This window comes from Acipenser ruthenus, chromosome 22 (assembly GCF_902713425.1).
Source record: "Acipenser ruthenus chromosome 22, fAciRut3.2 maternal haplotype, whole genome shotgun sequence".
Classification (NCBI taxonomy): domain Eukaryota; kingdom Metazoa; phylum Chordata; class Actinopteri; order Acipenseriformes; family Acipenseridae; genus Acipenser; species Acipenser ruthenus.
This window is the reverse complement of record NC_081210.1, coordinates 18476945-18500244: the sequence shown is the minus strand read 5'-3', so window position 1 is coordinate 18500244 and position 23300 is coordinate 18476945. Positions and strand designations below refer to the sequence as shown.

Below are 23300 nucleotides of genomic sequence, written 5' to 3'. Positions count from 1 at the left end.
TCAGATACACACACAGTAACACATTACTTTGAGAAAATTGTGAACTAAAACCAAAATTGGGTAGATGCAGAAAATAAATCTTCAAAATAAATGCGACTATTTTTCCTAGTACTAATGGCACGGGACAAAATCAAGGGTATTTTAAGACAACCAGAACGGCATTATGTACATTGGGATAATTACAATTCTAATTTGAAAATAATATTTTGACAGCCTGTAATGGATGTTGTGTTTTTGTTATGTTGATGTGTACTGAGCACATCACTAAAAGCTGTTTTATTCCTTAATAGTGGCACAAGAAAACACAGACTAGATTTACATGACTGCATTTTTTTATTTTTTTATACAAAGTTCTAAATCATGATTTTCAGAAAGGAAATCTAAGGTTTAAAATGACATTAGGCTGATTTTGTCATTTCTTCATTAGCCATACCTGGATGACAGCAAGAACATCATAACAGAAGATATTGAGATAAGAGAGACTTTAACATTAGGGTTTTAATATCAAAACATGAACTGCCTATTAAAAGTATCATAACTTTTGGGAAGTCTGTTAGTTGCATTGTTCTTGCCCTCAGCAACAGATAAAAAAAACTGCGGTTCTTAGGTGAAATGTCTCTATGACATTCTGAAGGATCATTAGTGAACAGTGATGGAAACCATGCACTTGCTGAAAACACAAAGCTGACTCACACCTCCTCATCCTATTGCCAGGTTTCCTGTCCCTCTCAGGCAATGAATAAAAAAAAAACTATACAATGAAGCGCTTGCCGGGTAAAATGTATTGACAGTAGAAAAAGTTTCACGAGATGGAATACAAGGAAAGCACCCCTGCCTCTGCTCCACTTACCTCAGGACCGGACAAGCCCATCTCCCCCTTCTCTCCTCTCTGACCAGCAAACCCCGGGATCCCATCCTCTCCTTTCTCACCTTTAGGACCCTAGGACACAGTTCACTTCATTTAAAAGGTGTACAAGGGGCTGAGAACTGGAAGTGAGCATGGCTTTTTAAATCACTGCGCAAACTGTAAAGAAAAGTCACTGGTTGATTTCCAGAGACATTTACAAAACAATTAAAATGACACTTGTGTACACTACAAAGACATCCTGTAACTGTCTAGTGGGTACTTTACATTGCTAGCATTACTGAATGTTTTTCTGTCGTAGCAATAAAGAAAACAAGGAGTTGAAAATGTAACGGCTGCCAGTCACGCCGGTGTGGGGTAGCCTACACTCTTTGGAGAGGGTAACTAGAATAGCTCACAAACCAGTATGCAGAATTAGATGACATTTTATGATTTTTAACAGCTATCCAAATGAATTTTTCGCTAAAAAAAAAAAAAAAAAGCAAACTGAAGTCAAGTGGGCCTCACAGGAAAGACACTGTAGTGGGTTTGCTTCCACTGCGTTTTGCAATATATTCCTAACTAACAGGAAGACGGGGGAGCATTGCTGGAGGGGGTGAAGGCAATTCAAATACAAGGTTTTACTGCGACACCTCCACAACAAGCTTCCAAAAGAGATGTGGCAGTTTAATAATGATTGTGCAGAACATCTTTGAAACATTTAATAAATCAGAAATCAGACATTACTTGAAATTCACCACAATGCGATTTAAAGAGCGGCAACGCTTTAAAACAAGCAACTCTTCAGAAAGCATGCAATCCAAACTACGGCATACGGACTTTTACAACAGCACTGTAAGTGGTTTAATTTCAAAGTGTATATAATTACCTTTTCTCCATCCACTCCAGCTGTACCTGGTAATCCCAATTCACCCTGTGTCACAAAATAATAAATGACTGTTCAACACATTTCAATAGCTTATAATGCGTATCCAAAAAGAATACTGTCCCAACAAAGAAAATACACAGTGAATATAGTGCTTTATAATACAAATAGTGCCTAAAAATAAGTGCTACTGCCTATTACGAGGCATCACAATGACATTAAGCTTACCTTTGGTCCCGCATCTCCCTTGGGACCGGGGGGGCCAGGGGGACCAGCGGGGCCCTGAAACACAACACAAGGACAGGTTACAGTTATTGTATATTAATGCGGCACCACAACACCTGTGTAAACATGGTCTACTTGACTGCTGCTCTATCCGTCTTATTGTTTATAAACTGTGTAATTTTAAGACACTGCTCTGACCATTCCCTTGTCGTTACTGACCAAACTTCAGTGTCTTCACAAAGATTCTCAAACTGGGGTCTGCAGAAAATACAGTGACGTTATCTTTTATAAAACACATATTTAATAGACGAAATGTCTGACACTTTAAATAGTCTGTGCAACAGTGATTGCTCCGTGTACCTCTGACTGCGATACAAAAACAAAAGATAAGCAAATGAACTGTTCTGTGGACTAGGCCTGGCAACCACAGCTCCAGCCTGCATTTAAGGAAAAATATGCGTCAGAAACCTATAATTGCAACCACCCCGAGAGAATAACTGCGAGGAATGCACAGAGACAGTGCAGATCTGCTCTAGTAATGCCAAACGCAGCTCAAGCCTCCTCTCCCCTCCTGCAGCATGAAGCAATTATAAAGATTCAGCCTATCCCCTGATGAGATCAAAAAAGTAAAGAAACCGAGAGATCGCTGGCTCCTGTAATCTCACGTGACTGACACTAATCAACAGCAGCCCAACTGACAGCATTAGAGACCGGGAAAGAGGCCACGCGGTTCACAAAGCTGGGAGTCATGTTTATCAGTGTACAAGAAGTCAAGCAGACCAATGTTTACACAGGTGCCTTCATCAGCGTATTAATGCCTCATCAGGAAAATGATCCTAACTTTCATCACAGCACGGATGAAGGCACGGGCCAAACTGTTTGTCGACTTGACTTCGGGGTTGATTTGATCAGCCTGTGCCCTGCCTGGATGAGGCGCAGAAGTGGTTGTCATGAGATTATTGGTGGTGGATTTAATCCAGTGCTGTGAACTGCTCTTAAATAATCCAGCTGTGGCACAGTGTAGCAGGCAATAGCTCGATCAAATCGGGACTTAAGTTTTACCTTTCGATTGATTGTTTTTAAGTTGTGTTTTTTGATTGATATCCAGTAAGGCTAAATCAAATAATGATCAAATAAAGAACAAAGAAAATCCACCAGCAATACAACACTAGTGAGAAATAACCCAGTCCTTTAAATGAGCCTTTTGAAATATCTCTCTGGTTTCTGTCACAGAAAGAAACACATTGCACACCGATGTTAGTAAAAAACATATACAAAATGTTATGCCATGCATTTACTGTATTTTCTTATTAAAAATCAGCTGTACGCTAAAGTCATTCATGGTAATTATTTTTCTTGTGAATCGCTACTACAGTATTGTAAAAATCCATTTTAACGTAAAATTTGTTTTATACTTTGTTGATCTATTAAAGCAGGACACATACTTACTAAATAAATATTTTTAAAGAGACAGTTAAAATATTTAAATACACATTTCAATAACATTTACCTTACCAAAAAAAACAGCATTATGTTTAGCTACAGGTCAAATTCCAAACAAAAAATATACCACAACACTTATTTATTAAAATTGATGTTTAACTAATCAATCTCTCGTAGTTAGTTAAAACATATATAATAATAGATGGGCTTCAGTGAGTTACAGGAAAATAATTCCATCTAGGGTTTCTATGATGTCATAAATTACGAGTCCGAAGGTCGAGTAATTTATAAACTGTCACAGAACCCCGAGATGGAATTGTTTTCCTGTAACTCAAGAGACCCATCTATTATTTTTTATACTACATGGATACCCTTGTGATGCTAATATTAAAAAAGACGAGGTTCAGCAGTAAAGTTTTTTTTTTTTTTTTTTTAAACTTAGTGTTTCAGTGCTGTACAGACGTTTTATGTCGTTATCTGTTAGTGCGTTAGCTTTATTTGGATGCTTGCCTTTACCTTGTTTTAATTTCCCGTTTGTCACAAAGACGGCCGGAGTGGGTGGCGTCAGACCAGAAACAGGAACACAAACGACAGAGAGATGGGGATTTGGTGAGGCTGAACGCGTGATCGCGTTCAGCATTTAATAAACAGAACAGAAAATAAAAGATTGGAACAGACAAAAACACTGGACACGGCACTACACGCCAAAATAAATAGACAAACAAAACGGACTACACAGACAAACGGTGCACGGAGACAAACAAACACGGTGAGTGAAAACACTTAACTATTCTTCTGCTTATTATTATCTCCGTCTCCAATCCCGTTCTCCACTCACCGAACACCTAACCACCAGTGAGTGAAAATGTGTCTCTATATATACTGTTGTGCTGGGATTCAATTACTAATTAATTATTCACTTGAATCCCAGCACGTGAATTAATTCTGTGCAACCCCGTGCTCGCATATTATATTTTAAATGCACGTGCGTGATGTGCAATCCCGTGCCTAAATACAAATCTACACTTTTTAAATATACGTGAAACACAGACCCGTTTATATCCCGTGTACCAATCTATACACCAACATTAACACACGCAACATACAACACAGAACACACAAATGCACACAGGGGCGGGGCACTTTGCCACACCGTTCCACTACAGTTTCACTGAGATACGAATGTACCAACTTTACATCATTTTTTTATTTTTATTTTAACACATTCTCATTTTGTTGATCATTAGTGAACTGTACTGTATGTTGTCGAGTGATTGAAAACTAGACATTTTGTGTTTGAATTGAAAGTGATGGTCTCGAGGAGTCGAATGGGTCAAAGTTCAAGTATATTTTCCTCTAGAGGAATTATCACATTTTGACATCACTACCATGTTATTATGCCTTCATCCATGTATTTTATATATATATATATAAAATATAGTTTTTTTAATAAAATATTTATAGCAGGGGATGTAAAATAAAAAATAGCATTTCACTAAAATAATTTGACTTTGTGGTCAGTTTAGTACACAGCTTCACCGGGGTAGCAAGTAAACATTCACTGCACAGCACACAGCATGCTCTCTCCTTCATTACCATGACACTGATAGTCTGGATAGCCTGTTTTAATAATAAACACAATATTAGATATATATATATATATATATGTATGTCAGAGGCTGTTACCCGCCTCAGCTTTGTAAAGTTGAGTAGGTGGGAGATTTATTTTTCAGTCCTCTCCTCAATGTTGGTCTGTATCTACTGTGCTGTTAGAGCCCCCTTTATCCTGTTTCATTAAAACACTGTGGAGAACAATACCTGTGACCAACATGGAAGAGCAGGCTGCTCTATTGAGTTCTACCAGCTTCAGAGTTTAAGAAAACACAATGAGCAAGGAAATCAGCTACTGTGCCCAGGTCTTCATTTCTGAGAGGTGAGGGTTCATGCAAAGAGATGCACAGACACAGTACAACTCCAACATCTTCCATCAGTTACAAGCTAATGCTTCACTGCCAGATTGTATATAACTTTATATAACTTTTTCTGTTTGCATTTTGCCATGTCAAAATCTTCAGGCTGAATTCCAGAAACCTGAAGCACTCTTAGCTGTAAAAAGGCAAACAGATAACCCTGGGGATTGCATTTCAATAGCCCAGAATGGTTCAATTCGAACACTACAATAATATGTTCCTCTGAAGACTATTTACCTGAAGGGCTTCATGTATTCTTCCATCGTAGTCTATGATCTCAGTTGCTCCTTGATGACCCTTTTGACCAGGTAGACCCTTAAATATAACAAAATACAGAAATATAAAAGATTGGTACTTTAGAACAGAATGACCAACACATGAAAAAACTCTGGATATCTGAAAGAGTTTTTCCCATTCCAGTTTACATTAATTATTACTTACCCTGGGACCAGCTGGCCCGTCATTTCCTGGTTCACCCTAAAAACACAACACAACAATATAAATTAAACTAAATCAAAAAGCCTTGAAATAAAAACAAAAGCATACATCTTGAACATGTTTTTAAAAACTGCTGTATCACCGAAACAGATGGGGGACCAGAAATTGTCAGTTTAAACCTTTTTAATCTAAAGTGCTGTTATTCAAATAATGGATTAATATCTAAAACGATAAACAAACAGTAAGAGATAATTGATGTAGATTTTGAAGCAGCTTCAAGTGTATTATTATTTTTTTAATTACATTTTTTCCCTGGTCTCCTGACCTTTAATAGATCATCTAAAGTATCTTTATATTACTAAGCGTCAACACCCTTGTGTGCAGTGTGCTGCCTGCAAAACAAAAGGAAACCTGATCCAAAGTGGCACACCACAATGGTGCCGGCTCTTACTGCTATATGGACACTATGGGAGGCAATTAGGAATGAGTATCGGTTCCTGAACTCCTGTAAACTCTGATTCCCAATGATTGTAAACATCATAAATAGGCAAGGGAACAGTAAACTACATGACGCTCTCTCAATTATTAGCTAGTCCTTTAAGAAAAGAAAGAAACCATGGGTATTACCTTTAGCCCAGGAAATCCAGGAATTCCAGGCGCTCCCATCTCCCCCTGCAATGACCAGAAAATGGTTGCACCCAATTTTTCTTCCAGTGTATAAAACCATCTTACATTTTCAACAGTAAGTGACAATAAGACTAATTAAACAGTTTAGAGTTGTCTTAAACATCTCTTTAAAAGGCAAGTTTGAATTAGCTGGCTGGTCTTCCATGCTTTAGCTCATTGATATATGGTGGATTGTATGTATATTATTAGAACTGGTTTGACTCTTTGACCCTATCTGAAAAGCTTTGCCAGTTTGTAACTTCATGCGTGGCGATTGGATAGAGCGTGGCGCCGTGCTGATCACAGGGAGCAGTTTAGCAGTACAAAGGGGACGCAGCTACGTGAGTACAGGCCCTTACGCTGATACAGTGAGATGCTGGAGATGCTGTTTTTGTTTTGGCAGGTGAGCACCATGGGAGCTGAAGCAATGGAGCCAGCACTACCACCCAGAGCATCTACACTGCCACATCACCTCAACCCATACGCACGCCTTAGACTGATTATTGTTGTATTATTTTGAGAATCTTCTTGTTTGGGACCTTTTTTATAAATATACTTTCCTTGTGGACATTTTATTATTACAGCACCACTCACATCCTGACACATCAAACTAACCATGATCCCTTGAGGCCCAGGCTTGCCCACATCACCCATGTCTCCTTTATCTCCTTGATAACACATTAAAGAAAGCGTTACTGAACTGATTAACTGTGCTCACCAGTGTTTTTGGGGCAGTGAAAGCTAGTGTGGTGGAAGTGGGCTCAGGTAAGTTACCTTAGTTCCTGACAATCCATCGATTCCTCTTTCACCTTGGAAACCGTTAATACCCTTCTCTCCCTGAAAAACACAACAGAAGATCAATTAAACACCTCAACATTCCCAGCAGTTAAAGAATAAGTAGCATGCCAATTGTTTTTCCCTATATACAGCTGCAGTCAAAAGTTTACATACCCCACTGGAAATTTATAAATTTCCAGAAATTTCTCAAAAACAAAGAATTGTAGGAAAAATCTTTTGTACCAAAAGTGGTTCCCAGTTCCTGGCTTTCAACTTCCTTTGAGCTTGTCTGAAGAATCATAAGTTCATAAGTACCAGGACTGAACAGCCTTCCTCATTATATTCAAATCATGTGACAATGTGACCTTTCAACTGCTATTCCTAACTGGCATCAACACACATTCTATTGGTTTGCTTGTAGTTGGCAAGCAAAGGTAAAGCCTGCATCGATTCAGAGTATTCTCGCATTCCAGATTGTTTGCAGAAATGTTCTCTCTCTCCTGGAAGCCATTATAAAGGCAATTAAAAACAAACAAACATACAGAACCAATAATAAGCATAATACAAACTCAGCTCTGAGACCTGGCTTCTGTCAGTGCAATGCTACACTTCCAGCATTACATCACCTCATTGGGGCAATGCAGAAAAATCTGGTGCAGGTCACTTCACCAATAATGTCTGCGTGCAACCAGTCACATGAGATTTCTTTGCTGAAGAACTTCTGACAAATACACACACAAAAATCAGAAGACGACAAAAAAAAAAATAACATAGCTAATCTGGCTCAGAGGGGAGCAGATCAAACGAAACCACATGGGGGAATTTTAACAGGCATGGCATCACCAGGGGAGCAGGGCAGCCTGTTTCCTACTCTCTGATAGTGTGTTTGGGAAAGAATCAGCCTTCAGTCACATAACCCTTCTGTCATGCATACTGGATAATGAGCTGATGAAAGGGCTGCCAGTGAAAATCTGAGCAAGAGGCTCCATGTGCAGAACTAGCATTCCGTGCACTGGAAATGACCGACTGCCCTTCTGTGGAAGGAAGGCCTTACCTGATCCAAACAAGCTCTGGAATAACCTATTTATCACAAGTCTGTTACTGTATAGTTTTCTTGACTTTTTTCCATCCGATTTGGGTGAAGACAGTTTATCCTGTCACCAAACATAGAATGCCTTCCTGTTTGTGACTTTTGACAAAATCTGGATTTTATTGTATCTGGATTTTATTGTCACTGGCATATGAGTTTACCACGGACACAGCTCACAGACCAAACAGAAGCCCCCGTGCCCTGCTGTGAAGTGGTTTACCACGGACACAGCTCACAGACCAAACAGGAGCTCCCATGCCCTGCTGTGAAGTGGTTTACCATGGACACAGCTCACAGACCAAACAGGAGTCCCCGTGCCCTGCTGCGAAATGGTTTACCACAGACACAGCTCCCAGACCAAACAGGAGTCCCCGTGCCCTGCTGCGAAATGGTTTACCACAGACACAGCTCCCAGACCAAACAGGAGTCCCTGTGCCCTGCTGTGAAATGGTTTACCACGGACACAGCTCACAGACCAAAACAGGAGCCCCCGTGGATACCCCTGCTCTGAAACGGTTCTAACATTGCTTGTTACTAACCTTCTGTCCGGGAGCACCATCTTCCCCCTGGGAAAAAAAAAAAAAAACCCACACAGGGGCCCACGTTACTTTGAGTTCCAAGACTACGCTCAGATTCCTCTTCAAGCAGTTTGAAGTGATCTAAAACACATTGTAATAAATACTGCACACTTATATGAAAAAACATAACCAGCTTGTGTGAATTTCATGAAGCTATATTATTCATATTCCAATCCTACAGCCATGGCCCAAAGTGTTGCAGCACCCTATAAAATTAACTGATTTTGCTTCACAAAGTCGAATGAAACATGCTGAATAATGTTATGTTAACATATTGAATTACATACCGCTTTGAATTTTAGGATATATTGAACAAAAAATTGACAAATTAAAAACCAACATGACAACATGAAATACTTTACTACTATTGTGGCTTGTGGTAGACATTTGCAATATTGTTTTGTAGTTGATTTTATTTCATGATGTTAAATAAGATTTTATATATATATATATATATATATATATATATATATATATATATATATATATATATATATATATATATATATATACACACACACAGTATCTCTCTCTCTCTCTCTCTCTCTCTCTCTCTCTCTCTCTCTCTCTCTCTCTCTCTCTCTCTCTCTCTCTATATATAAATAAAATGTCTCAATCCTAAAATTCTAGGTGATGCAAAACTTTTGCCCATAGCTGTACATGTATGTATCCTTAACTAGATTACTGCTAGCTGAATACTCTGGACTATGACAGTGGAACTATTGCAGCTTTATAGCACCCTTTAACATGTTTTAATGTTTTACAAACTGTTCTCAAAGAGGTTTGCCCTGTTGAAAGTGTCAGCTCTGTGAGGGATTCTTGTAAAATGTTATGTTAAAGACAATCTTCCATTTGGGAAAACCATGGTCTAAAATGCACAGAAGGCTAAACTCCAGGAATGATGTTCTAAACAGACACCAAGGTATTCTATTTACTATGCTTGTGGGACAAAGCTGTTTAATGCTTGGGGTTGGTAGGACATCGCTTATCTCGACTAATGGATTCTCCTTCTTGTTTAGATCTATTTGTTTGATTTTCTGTTCCAGTCAGCACATCTGGCAGACTTTGTGAAAGTTTAAAAGCACCTCTGTGACCTCAACAGGATCATATCTAAGTACAGTTCATCAGGTATACCCAAGTGTAACTATTAACCTGTCCCCCTGCAACAATCTAGTTGAAATGTCCAAACAATAACATGTTTTTTCACTTTGCTACATAAAATACAATGGCAGCACATTGTACAGGTAAACATTGTATCTGTTAGCATTATAAAGCCCACAGAGGCGTGGTAAAGCATGAAAAAACATGGCAAACTATGGTAAATGCACAGTATAACCATGGGAAAAGCCTAGGAAAACTGCAGAATTACTGTGCACATTTAGTGTGGGAAACTTTTATAAGGGCAGTACCATTAAAAAATAGGTTGCTGTGTCCTTGTTTCACAGCGTTCGGAAAAGAACCTCAAGCAAGCTAATTGGTGTCAATTACACTGTAGTGCCACCAGATGTCAGTGTTCTACAAAGGAATTGAACAGCATTTTAATTTATCTTGTCAAAATGTTTGACTTTGCATTTATTTTGTTTCTCTGAGCATTTCTAAATGAAGCACTACTGAGTGTTTTATAGTTTTGGATGCATGTACTGCAAGTATTAAAACAGGTCACAGTAATACATAAATCTAGTTATTTAGAGATCATAATTCCCACCCACTCTACCATCAGGGTAACAGTAACTGAAAACACTGACAAGCACCACATTGCATGTTTTGCAGAATATTCTCTGTGCTGTGGTGACTTATACTTCACAGGGAGAGAAATGTGTGTGCAATCCATCTCCGAGCACAATGAGATGTTGGGAATGCAGTGAATTCTCCTTGGTCTATTCCCCAAGGCCCTATATCACGATCATACAAGCCCAGCTATTGCTGGCTTGTTTCCGATCAGATTAATTGGAAAACAGTTGTGTACTGGTCTCCTATGTAAAATTAAATTAGAAATGGGAATTCAGACAGAAACATGACAATGGTAGAGATTAAATTGATATAGGGTTGGCACAGTTACCCAATAGGACATTTGGCATTAAAGTAATTGTAGCTAACTAAACAATTCTATAAATCTTACCCGTTTTCAACTTCCATTAACTACATAGGTCTCAAATGTAGTTTCAAAAGAAACACATGCTATAGCAAACATGTATTTTCATTTTAAAGCACACATCTGGTACTACACTAGGTTAAACAGTTTTCAGTTAGCTGGCCTTGCCGTCCTGGAAGTCTGGTACTGCTTTACGTGCTTGGTCATTTCACCCCAGCAATGTCTTCTGGGTCAAAGCTTGTTACTTGTTTGAAAGAATATCAGGGGAAGCAGCTGATTGGTTATCAACAGGAAAGAAGCCAGGTGAAATGACCTAGGAAGTTTATAACAGTCTAGAAACTGTTAGGATCAGTGAAGGCGACTGCCCAGCCTGACTTGGGTATTGGTTTTCTTTTGGGTTCGAGACTCTGGTTTTTGTTAAAACTTTTATTTTGCTGTGTGAGCAGTGTTTCTGTTAAAACATTGTATTCATTTTTGTGTAATAAATACGGCGCCGCAGTGTGCTTTTTCACCCGAGTACCTGTCTGTGTGGTATCTGTTTCTGGCCTAACGTCACCACCCGCGGCTACCCTGTCACAACATGACACCTGGTAAGTTGAAGAAATCTCTGTTTGCAAGCCTTGGAGTGTGAAATTGTCCCCAGCCTTTCAGAACCTTTTCTAGTCAGTAACCAACCAGCTGCTTCCCTTTGTGACTGACAGCTTTACAGCCAGTAAGATGCTTGGCCCTGAAGACACTGCTGGGGCAAATGACCTAGGAAGTGCAAGTCTAACATATTTCATAGAAGGCAAGTCAAATGAGAACTTTTTAACCTAGTTTAGTACCAGATGTTTAAAATGAAAATAAGTGTTTGAGATGTTATGTTTCTTTTGAAACTGCACATTTGAGACCTGTTTAGTGAATGGAAGTAGAAGATTTATGAACATATTTTGTATCATTTAAACAGCAATGTATTTGTAAAAGAATGTATTGGGAAAAGAATAGAAAGTATGAAGTGCCTTTAAAGGCAACTCAACTCACTTCTCAATACAAGACTGAATTCAAGGGGTTTCTAATGGACCGCAGTATTGTGCTGTAGGCTGTTTCACTGCATGACTATGATGTGCTAGAATTTAAGGAGAAGCGATTCAAGCTCATGCCAGTAACTAAGTTCACCAGCAGCTAGCCAGATTGTTTTTAAAATAGGAAAAAAACAAACAGATGATACGAAACCAAAATACGTTAAGGTCCCAGCGATGGTAGAGCCCTAGTTATCAAAACCATATGAAATTCTGAATTGCGTTCATCTATTTATTGGGATGACAAAAGCCGCAGCACACTGGTGTGCACAGCGATCTGCTTTAATTGTCCCAGTGAGTCAGAATCATAAAAACTGCCTGTGTCTCATATATTCTGTGTCATTATCTGGCCTGTTTGTGTCTCATCTATTCTGTGTCATTATCTGGCCTGTTTGTGTCTCATCTATTCTGTGTCATTATCTGGCCTGTTTGTGTCTCATCTATTCCGTGTCATTATCTGGACCTTTTGAGAATTTGGAGGTCAAATCACAGCATAAGAGAAGGATTCTGAGGCATGCTCCCTTACGTTCATACAGCAAATAGATGAGTGCATAGAAATGTGTTGAGATATAAGGTTGTAATCTTAACAACTATAAGCGGGGCAGGGAATGGGAAGCTTCCTGGCTTTGAAGATGTCATTTAAAAAATCTTCCCAATGCAAGAAGCAGCAGGACCATAGAAGTACTACAAATAAACAACTGATTATTTGGCAAAAAGTCTTTCAACATCTGTATGCAATAAATAAGACGTCAGTAAAATAATTACTAGTTTACTTTTTAATACCACAAGCATTTCTATTTGGCTTCAAGGGGGAAGAAGGAGGTGTGTACCATGGGGCAAACAAACTGGACTGTCAGCAAGGTCTGCATTCTTTCTGATGGAGAGTGCACTAAACGATGAAAGGCTGTATTGACACCAAAGAATTCTAAAGCAGTGCACAATGGAACGTGATTGTGGAACCCTGCATTTAAGACAGACAAGCCCCTCACCGGCTCTCCGGGAGGTCCCCGTGGTCCATCTTTGCCTGTATTCCCTGGAGGTCCCCTGGGTCCTGGAGGGCCGGGTGGCCCTGGGGGGCCGGCCTGCCCCTGATCCCCCTGACCACAAGAAAAGAGAGAAGATCATCAGACAAGGATCTCATGTATATGATCTAAACAGCGGCGTATCTAAATACAATCACTCGGACTCTCACGACATGCACTGTTAGAGATGCTGGGCCCTGTTCAAGTTGATATTAATGAAGCTGCTCATTTCACAGTGCATGCATATATTGAATCCATCAAAACTGACTTTAAATAAACATTCCCAAATAACTCACGAGTTAAAGCTTTTGGAATAGGGTCTGTATTTCATAAGTGGACCCTATTTTACAGTATTATCTAAATCAGTGGTGCATTAAGATCTGCCACCATTTAGATCAGAGTCTGGTTGGAACAATGTCCTGGGGTGGACAAGCCACAAGTGGGGATCGCTGATCATTAAAACAGGGTCCTCGGCAACACATTCAAAAAAGAAGAGGGTCTGTGAGCTTTTCAGTTTTAATACACACACAATTACAAGCGGCATGCACAAGACAGTTTCACAATGCAGAGTGCAGAAAGAGAGCAGGATAACAAGCAGACTCAGGTCACAGTCAGCGCTACCTTCAGAATCCTCCTTTGAAAGTTTGGCTGATCGCCAGAGAGGAATCCGTGATCGAAGCGTGGAAAGACCATCTAGCCAGGGAGTTGGTGCCAGGAGGCAGAGGAGAAGGAGGAGGAGGAGGAGGAGGGTAGAGAGAAACAGGAACCAGGCAGTTACAATACAGTACAGAGGCTGGAGAAGAACAACGTCACCCCGGAGTAGAAATGGCTCAGTTTCAGGCCATGGAATGAGGTTAATAATAAATGAAGAAAAGTCTGCCTCAATGTCATATTTGGTTGCCATGTTTGTTGTTCATTTTGAATGCAGAAGATCAACCGAATAACTCTGGATACAATGAGAATTATTAACGGACTGTTTACTGGTAACTACCAAATGGACAACAAAATCGTAATGCATTGATACACTGGTCTGAATTCACAAAAACCTATGGGATCATTAAGGACTATTCTGTTAAGGACTGTTTTTTTTATAAAGCTCCTTTTGAACAATCAAATCTAGTTTTCAGTTAATAAAACCCCTTTCAACTGTAATTCAGCAAGAGTCAATCTTTCCTATAGTCCTTCAATCCTTAATCAAACTTGAAATCATGAGTTGAAGCTTTGTGATATGTATTAACTAAGATGAACAAATTACTTTAACTTGTCTATTTGACAGTATGCTTACTATCAACATCATGTTGAACTTCAGTGCTGCAGATGAACTAAACTGAGGCAGCAGTGAGATTGCAGTTGTTAGTAAAGTCTTGAGGGACAGTGGAGAAGCAGTCAGAGGACAGAGGTCTGACCCGGTTGTATCAAACGCTCCCACAAACCTTCACTGTAAGAATCTGATTACTGAGTAGTGCTGCAGCGGTTGAGCCAGGGTAGCCCTATGAACACAACACAGGACAGGGTGAGGCAATGCTATACATACAGCAGCACAGCCCTTACTCAAACAGGTACTGCAGCATTAATGGAATGAACAGCAGCGGTGTGCAGTACAGGCTCCTCAACATGAACCGAGTCATGCACAGTATGTAACTAAAACTTCAAACCTAAAAAACAATAGCTCCCTTGGTAATGAGTGAGGTGTGGAATGTGGCCAGGCATTCATTGATTAATTGATCAATTAACCTTGGCCACATGCCTTTAAAAAGGAGCTGGAAAGCCAGTGTCTTTGTCCTACAAGCAGGGAAGGCGAGTTTGGCTGTAGGATCCTCACAACTGCGTGCGTTAACCAGGGTGAGATAAATATAAAAGGAAAAATGAATTATTATTTTGATCACCATGTGTATAGCGGGATCGTTGGATCTAGGATCACTGTGTGTATACCAGGATCGCTAGTACTGGAAGGAATAGTGGAAACGCTATAGAGAGGAAGTGTCAGGGAGACTGTTCCTGGAGCGGGACCTCCTTTCTAGGGGAGTAGCGCTCGACCACTGTTTGGTCAACTTTTATTTTCTAGTTGATTTTGTATGTTGTTTGTGTATGTCCTCCCACACTAGGACTACCATTGTTGGTACCCTAGTGGCGGCCACCTACCACTGCAACAGCTTGTAAACATTGTCAATAAAACCTGGACGCCTGAGCGGCGTTTCAGCATCTATCTCTGTGTCTCTCCTGTTAATCAGCGGATACCCACACATGTAACAAACACCCCTGTTACAGTGCATCATAAATACATTAAAAATAAGAGTTATGTTCTGCTTTTGATCTGAATCTGATTAACTGAATTTATAATTTGTCGACAGAATGGCGATGCTGTAAATGTGACGGTGGACAGTGTTCTGTACAGTATATCACAGGATACAAAAAAAACTATACAAATTCAAAACTGACATTAAAATGTACACATATTTAAAATTGATCAATAGTCCCTGTGGGTTTGCCAAGTAGGATTTCGTTGAAATGTTTGTCAGATTTTTTTAACAAAAGTAGACTAACTGGATCTGAATTTTTTCTTGCTGGGGTTACTACAAACACGCTACAGGCACACTGATGGGTAGAGTTTGCATTGATTTCAGTGTGGAGGTGACCTTGATTCCCACTTGCTACACTCACTATATGTATAGCAAGTGTTTGGGAAAATGCTTGTCAGACATTGACATATGACTTGGGCAAATCCATGCAAACTATCAAAGGTCAAGAACGGTTCTCAGATCATTATACCAGAAATGTTACATTTATGTCTGGAGTAAAATAACACTAATGGTTTTTAAAATAACCCTAATTGTTTTTCTAATAAGACACTCGCAGCAGCTGTTCTGGGGCTCTCCCCACCTCACTATCAGGGTACATTTTGTTCTGTTAAGCTACAGGTATCATAAGAGTTTGATTTGTAAAATTGGTCCACAGACACGTTCTTTACAGTCCTGATTTTCTCCTATTGACGGCAATGCCACTCTCCGTATTAAGGCTACCATCGGCAGTCCTAATGATTAAGCCTGGATTCCAGTCACAACAGGAGTCCCTCAAGGCTCTATACTTAGACCAACTATTTTTCTATGTATAATAATAATAATAATAATAATAATAATAATAATAATAATAATAATAATAATAATGTAGACCAGTGTAACAGGGAGAGATCTGGACTGGCCGTCTGACGCATGCACGATGCTGCAGGAAGGGGGGTGGCAGTCCCGTGGGATCTGCCTGCCAGTCATGGCGGTGACACGGAGAGGTGGGGAAGAGGGTGTGTGCGCTTTCCCCCTCTCTGAGTGGCTGGGAGGCGGGCTTTAGTGGTATTGCTTAACCTATAAATTAATACTCTGCTGTTTCCTCAGATCTGCCCCTTTAGACCAGAATGACGAGCAAGCGTTCTCGTTTGATCAAAGAAGGACGGGAGAGAAAAAACCTTCCGGACAGAAAATTAAAGACAATAATTTAAAGCCAGAGAGAGAAAGTGGGGAAACCTTGGGCAGCCCCTGACACTGTTAAAGAGTGAGCTGAGGAACGGCCTAGAGTAGGACGGAGACCCAGGTTGTACGAATAGCGGCGACTGGGGGAAAATCACGCTGCGAAGTGCAGCACATTTATTTTGTAGTTTTCATTACTGTGTTTTATTTTCCCTGTTTCTTTTTGCCTTTTTCATTTTTCATTATTTTTGAGCACCTGCGAGTGCCCTGAACTGTACTGAGTACCCTGCTGTGGTATTCCCGTTGGTTCTGGATACCATAGTTGGTAGCCAGACCACGGACAACAGCACCCTCTACGGGCTCAAGTCAATTAGTGCAACTCACAGGAGTAAAAATAAATCTGAGCACCTGTGTGGTGTTTCCACTCTAATTTCTGTCTCCCGTGTCATTGAATACCCATCCCTTCCACAACCAGGTATCAGGCACTTCATTCTAGTCTGCAGTCGCCAATGACTGGAATGACTTTCAACAAAAGTTCAAATTAGAACCATTCATATCTGAGGTTGCTTTTAGCCGTAGGGTCGACTCATTGCAGACTGACATCTGTGCTGGTTTAGTATGTTTTATCATTGATTTTATGTTTTTTTTTTACTCCTTATTTATTGTTTGATGTTTGCTGTGGTGGTGTGAGCCTTTTCCCATGTAGTCATTGTAAATACGAATTTGTTCTTAAAATCACCTTATCTGGAGAATAAAGGTTTTGATTGGTTGAAATGACCCCTATAGCAAGATGAACATGCTGTAACTTGGATGCATTGTGATGTAAATCATTGGCACTAAAACTCAAATTTGGAACAGTTTACATGAAAGAGCCTGAAATAAATAATAGCATTACAAATGGGCAAACTGTTGATTAAATCAGAGTGAATCACTTTTTTAAATATTAGGCGAAGCGATGCGAATGCATATGAAGGTACGGAAAGCCAGGCAGCAGTGTTATAGCAATAAACTGACTGTGTAATACATTGTGTGTTCGGGAATGCAAAATACTTCACAAAACTCCATTTAAGCACATCAAGAGTTACCAGAAGCAACACACATTTTTTGTTTGATCTGCACTTACCCTTGGACCAGCATCCCCTTGGTCACCCTGCGGAAAAGCAAAACATCATTTAATGTGCTTGATTTCTTTTCGGATGTATTAACCTCATTCTAGTAAAACAATAGTGAAAGCGGGACAGCTTTAAAAATGCATGTGTTTTCGTGGAACATGTTTCGTACCTTATCTCCTTTTGGTCCAGGGGGGCCCTGTTAAAAATAAAACAAGCAATTACTTCAGCTTTAGGGCACTGCTTGTGGACCTCCAAACGCACCAGGCTTAGTTCTATAGAGGAATTCCAGCTCTAATCCCTCGTACTGAACTCTTTCCAAGCGGAGTGCTCTTACATTTCATCAATGTAATTCTCAACTCGCCTGTTCAGTTACTCATGCTTGTTTCCATCAGTATATCCTTTCACTCAATCATAAATTCCTGGGTAAACACAGATTGATAAACTTCACCTTTTAAACAGTAGAAGTGTCACCTCTGGAAGTAAAACCCTTCCAAAAGTAATGTTACTTATTAGAAGTCGTACATTTGTCAGATTTTTTTCTTTTTAGCGTGTTTTTAATAAAATTCAGATGTTAATCGGAACATGCCTCTTTCTTTTTGCGAATGCATTTCGAACAGCAAAGAGATGCAACTAAGAGTAATGTGAACGTGACTTACTGTCAGGCTAACACTATTATCTTCCTCCTATTGATGCAAATGACTGTATAAAAAAAGTTGACTGTACACCTTTTCCCCCCCAAAGATTTGAAGGGATAAACACACTGTTTCCTGTTGACGCCTGCCCTATACATCCCAGTCCACTTTCAGTAACTGGCCAAACACACCTGGGGCTTGAAGTTAGAGTTTCCAAAGTCAAAACTCTGAGGCGTGCATTTCAGATTGCAATAGAAAACAAAGCATGAACTACCCATCTGTTATTGATAGCTCCCAGACACTGTCCTGAGAGAATCATTAGGCGGCTTTTTAAAGCAAGCGCAAATGTTTGTTAATTGTGTCATTTTACACTCCTGTCACATTCATAAGGGTCCATCTGTCTTCAAGCACAATATTAATGGAACAGATTAAGCTTACAGTAATGAGAACCTTTGCCTCTTACTATTTGGGGTACTTGGGATAAGGAGAACAGGAATTAACCATTTAGTGACACAGAATGAAAAAAAAACTAGACAAGAAACATTGCTAAAATAAACTGGTGTTTTGAAAAAAAACTATCCTTTGCCTCTTATTATCCATTTTGCACTTCCATTGTCTACATACACCTCCGATGTGCAGCTTTGAAAGAAACACATGTTATAGCACATGCCGCCTTCTCAGGTCATCTGTTACATTTGCACTTCCTGGGTTATTTGTGTGTCAGCCATTAGGGGAAGCAGCTGATTGGCTATTGACAGGGAAGAAGCCATTGAAGTGGGGACATTTTCACTCTCTAGGTTAAATTAGGCAGGAAGTGCAAGACAGTCTAAAAGCAAGCCTTGTAAACAAAGGTTTCTTTAACCTTGTGTAGTACCAGATGTCATGTTTTTTAAATGATAATACATGCTTGCTATAGCATGTGTTTCTTTCAAAACTGCACATTTGAAACCTATATAATGAATGCATGTGTACGTCAGAGACATTGTATTAACTATTTTGTTAGCTTCAATTACTTTAGGCAAAATGAAGCGAACCTAAAATTGTGGACTATCAAATGGTTTTGATTGCTAGCCTTTGAATATGCTGTGCTCCCTTCATATGTTTAAACTGATTCCTAATCAAAGACAAATGCTTTGAAAGCTAACACAGGTTTCTCACTGTTAAAGCTTCCACCAGCTGTGCATTCGGTCTTTGCTTGTCAGTTATTTATATAGCCCGACAAACATCTCGACTGTTTTTTGTGTGTAATGGTGCAGCTTAAAAGGATTGTTATGAGGAGCTCTGGCCACAAGGAATCTGTATATATTTTGAAGCCAATCTGAAGTTGACAGATTGACTTGTTACATTTAAAACACATTCAGTGTTCTATTTATGTATGTTGGTTGAAACAAGCAAGATGGAACAAACCTCACGCAGAGCCAAACGTTTCTTCAGGGTTTAACCACAGTAGTATCAGTCAAGTTAACGTGCTCCTTTAAAAGAATCTTAATGGTTTACTTAACGATGCTCAGAAGGCTTGCAGGTGTGAGGAATCAGCACTACAGTACTTCAGCACTGCTTCGTACCAACACTACAGTATTCAGGTTAAACAGCTCTTTTTCTTGGCTTTCACAATTATTAGCATTCTTAGTGCAAATTATAATGTGCATCATTGGCCTTGTCTGCATATAAAAACCAAACTAAAAATATTTCAAAATTGCAAGAAATCCCTCTGAACGTGGTGGGGCAGGCAGACCACATGAATACCAACTAATATTTTACAAAATCCGGACTCTCCCATTGTTCTCTATGGAGGTCAGCTGGCCCATTATTACAGGTGCTGGAGTCCTGCTTTCAAAGGGTGAACTGTTTCAGTGGACAACAATCTTTCAGAAACATTTTAAAAAGCTGTAGTATTATTGTGATAATGGTATTGCTATGGTGTGTTCTTCGGTAATAACGGAACTCCCTTGTGAATACATGAATACAGGAACTTTAAACCGTTGTAGTGTAATAGTGATAACTGCACTGCTGTGTGCTCCTTGGTAATAATGGAACTTGTTTATTGACTTGGGAGTTCCATTATTACCTCATAACATGCCACAGCCATGCCATTATCCTTTCACATATATGGAAACAGATGCATCTTATTGTCATTCTTCAAGATTAATCTCACAGTAGTTAACAGTAATGCAGCTTATTCACATACAAACATGGCCATTGGACATCGGGAACAGTTCAACAGAAATTGTCCATGCAAGACGAATGGGTGTGGTTCCATAAAGTGATGGTAACCATATATTCTACTTCCCTACCAATTTTACAATGAAGACTAGACCAGCGACAGAATGAATCAGGCTGAAAGTGAGGGGCAGTGGTAGCTTGGAGAGTAATGTTTTGTTCAATGAAAGAGTAAGCAGCTTCACATTTCATTGTGTTTGCAATCATTCTACGTGGTTCTTATTGCAATCACTCAGGTTCTGTGCTGTTTGTTGTTTTGACAGTTCACCGTTAAGGCACGTTCCTCCGTGTTCAGGAGTTCCTCTTCAGCTCTACTTGCCTGCAACAGGCTTGTCTTTATAATGGAAGAGTCAGCAGCATCTACTGATATGCCACTTTGAATAAAGTGCACTAGATGGTGGTGGTGCTTTCTAATCTAAAACACCTGGCCTGATCTAGCCTGTATTCCACATGTATGCAGCCGCAACTAGAACTGAAGAGCAGCTCCCTCACTCATCAGCACCTCAACACAGACCTAGCAAAATAATAACATAAACCACAATACCTGAGTTACTGCAAAATCAAAGCAAAAAACAAGCAAAAAATAAATAAATAATCTGAAGCTAATTGTCGACCAATCAGAAACAGTTTGAGCGTCCATGCAAGTATAATGTTGAATACCTGTGCAGAGCTGTGGGGTATTTCAGCATGGGGTTGTTTATGCCTCTTTATACATTTAACTGGTTGCTTATCCTTATACAGTTTTAAAATTGTGTGATTTTCATCTTGAAAAAGGGTCCATTCCATTATTAAAACAAGTTTATACCCTTATATATATTATATATATATATATATATATATATATATATATATATATATATATATATATATATATACATAATCACATTCTAATCTAAATCATAACTGAGAATTTCTATTACTGATACCCACCGGCTTCCCATCCATACCAAGTGGACCCTAAAAGAACAACAACAAACTTTGAATTGATAAAGACAATAAAAGATAAAGATGCTGCTGTAATGAACTCATAGTAGACTAAGCGTGACAATTTTGACAGCAGCAGATTGATCTGAGAACAAGATGTTTTAGTACAAAGGGCATGTTCATACTAAGAGATATCATCTCATTTTATTATTAAACGTTATTAAATATGGTTTACCAGAATAACCTGTCTAATCGGGCATCGCTGGGACCGGAGTTTACAGTGTGAGGGTTTGCAGAAGTACTGTAAACCTAAAGTATAAATGACTAAATATTTGAACACTTTAAATAACTATTGCAATACATACTGTAGATGTACAGTCCAGGTGTATCCTGCAATTAAAGGATTGCAATGATTTCCTTTCTCCATTATGCAAACGAGGGTTTTACTGCACTGTATTCATGAAACATACTTGATTATAAACTGCCAGACTGCACTGTCAAATTTCCATTGATTTTAGGTAAACAAGACGTATAAATGATGCCAGATTCCGGAATAGACAGGTTCCGGATTGTACAGGGTACCACACCATTCGTTTTAATAGGGATTTGGTCAGGACCCACAATGATGTCATATTATACAGGATACCGGTTTGGAGATGGGCTGGATTAGACAGGTTTTACTGTAAATATAGTATATAATTCTGGCTATGAATGAATGGAAATCAATGCAGAATCTCCTCACACATTACAGTTAAAAGAAGTTAAAGAAACAGTGAAAGAACAGGATTTGAAAAGAAGATCTTGAAGCTGTAAAGTGTGCTCACAGAAATGTACAAGGAGAGAACCCAAGACCTGAACGAATGAACAATGATACTGGTCAAGTCCACAAGCAAATCAAAGCTTTGAAACATATTCAACCTCAAGTCTTTTTAAATAAATACAAATCTAGATGTTGACTTGTTTCAGTTGCTGCTGATTCACTTCTTAACTGTGGACTGCTGTGTCGTGGCCCCCCCCTATCATGGAGGTTTCACCAAATTTGAAATTGATCCCCTTGTAACCCAATGTTGCACTGTGTCCAAATATCAAGTATTTATTTTGTGTTTTAGCATAATTTAATTACTTCCATCATTATTTCTATAGAACACTCCGTGGCCCTCTCATTAAATCAGAAATGCTTTTTTTTAAATGTAATACTGGCCACGATAAAGGAAAATGACCTTTAAATGCAATCAAAATGCAAAACAGTGTATTGCCATCAAAGAACTGAACCTCAACATTGCTGGGGGATGTTAAATAAATAAACCTAATTGCTGCTTCTTTAATCTAAATCAAAGATTGACCCCAGTTCAGAGAAATGTAATGAATATCTCACTGCCTCCACTCTGTAGATAAAGACTGGTGCTGACCTATAGACTGCAGACATCAATGTTTGACTTTCAGGTAAACTAGATCTATGGAAAGCCTAAAATCAAGTTCTTCATACCAGAAGCCTGATTGTGATATCCCACAAAACCACCACAAGTAAACATAACACTATGTAACACAATTTTTGTTCCTGGGTAGTAAGTGTTATTTCCTAATTGCTTATGCCTCAAAAGTATAGAAAATGGCTATTATTCCCCACAAACTTTGCTTTTGTGACCAGGACAGTGATATTTTGAAATTTACCTATTTCCAATGAGAAAACGGGCGAATTTGTGTCTTTTCGTTCACATAAAAAGTCAGAAAAAAACAACATATGAATCCAAATTAACATGTATTTATACTAAAGTAATACAAAAATGACTACAAAAGATTTAGAAGTGAGTAGTTTTTCGAGATTTACGATTATACTGTAAATCACTTTCACGAATCAGCCCCCA

General features: G+C 39.1%; 1 protein-coding gene across 8 annotated transcripts in view; it reads right to left on the bottom strand.

Annotated features, from left to right (window-relative positions):
• The window catches only part of LOC117431653 (collagen alpha-1(XXIII) chain-like), a 53118-nt gene that overhangs the window by 17960 nt on the left and 11858 nt on the right, over positions 1–23300 (bottom strand). For 7 of the 8 annotated variants that reach the window (XR_009308122.1, XR_009308123.1, XM_058996056.1 and 4 more), the window contains exons 2-14: positions 21442–21468; positions 17829–17855; positions 17671–17697; positions 13711–13782; positions 13057–13164; positions 8879–8905; positions 7247–7309; positions 6434–6478; positions 5810–5845; positions 5606–5683; positions 1959–2012; positions 1734–1778; positions 851–940 (exon numbers count right to left, since the gene is read on the bottom strand). Coding sequence is in view for 6 of the 8 variants with exons in the window: in XM_058996056.1 (XP_058852039.1) it covers positions 851–940; positions 1734–1778; positions 1959–2012; positions 5606–5683; positions 5810–5845; positions 6434–6478; positions 7247–7309; positions 8879–8905; positions 13057–13164; positions 13711–13782; positions 17671–17697; positions 17829–17855; positions 21442–21456 (687 nt within the window). In the remaining 2 variants the exon portion in view is untranslated. Of the gene's footprint in view, positions 1–850; positions 941–1733; positions 1779–1958; positions 2013–5605; positions 5684–5809; positions 5846–6433; positions 6479–7246; positions 7310–8878; positions 8906–13056; positions 13165–13710; positions 13783–14522; positions 14580–17670; positions 17698–17828; positions 17856–21441; positions 21469–23300 lie in introns of all 8 variants that reach the window. The other variant, XM_058996054.1, reaches the window with a different exon arrangement.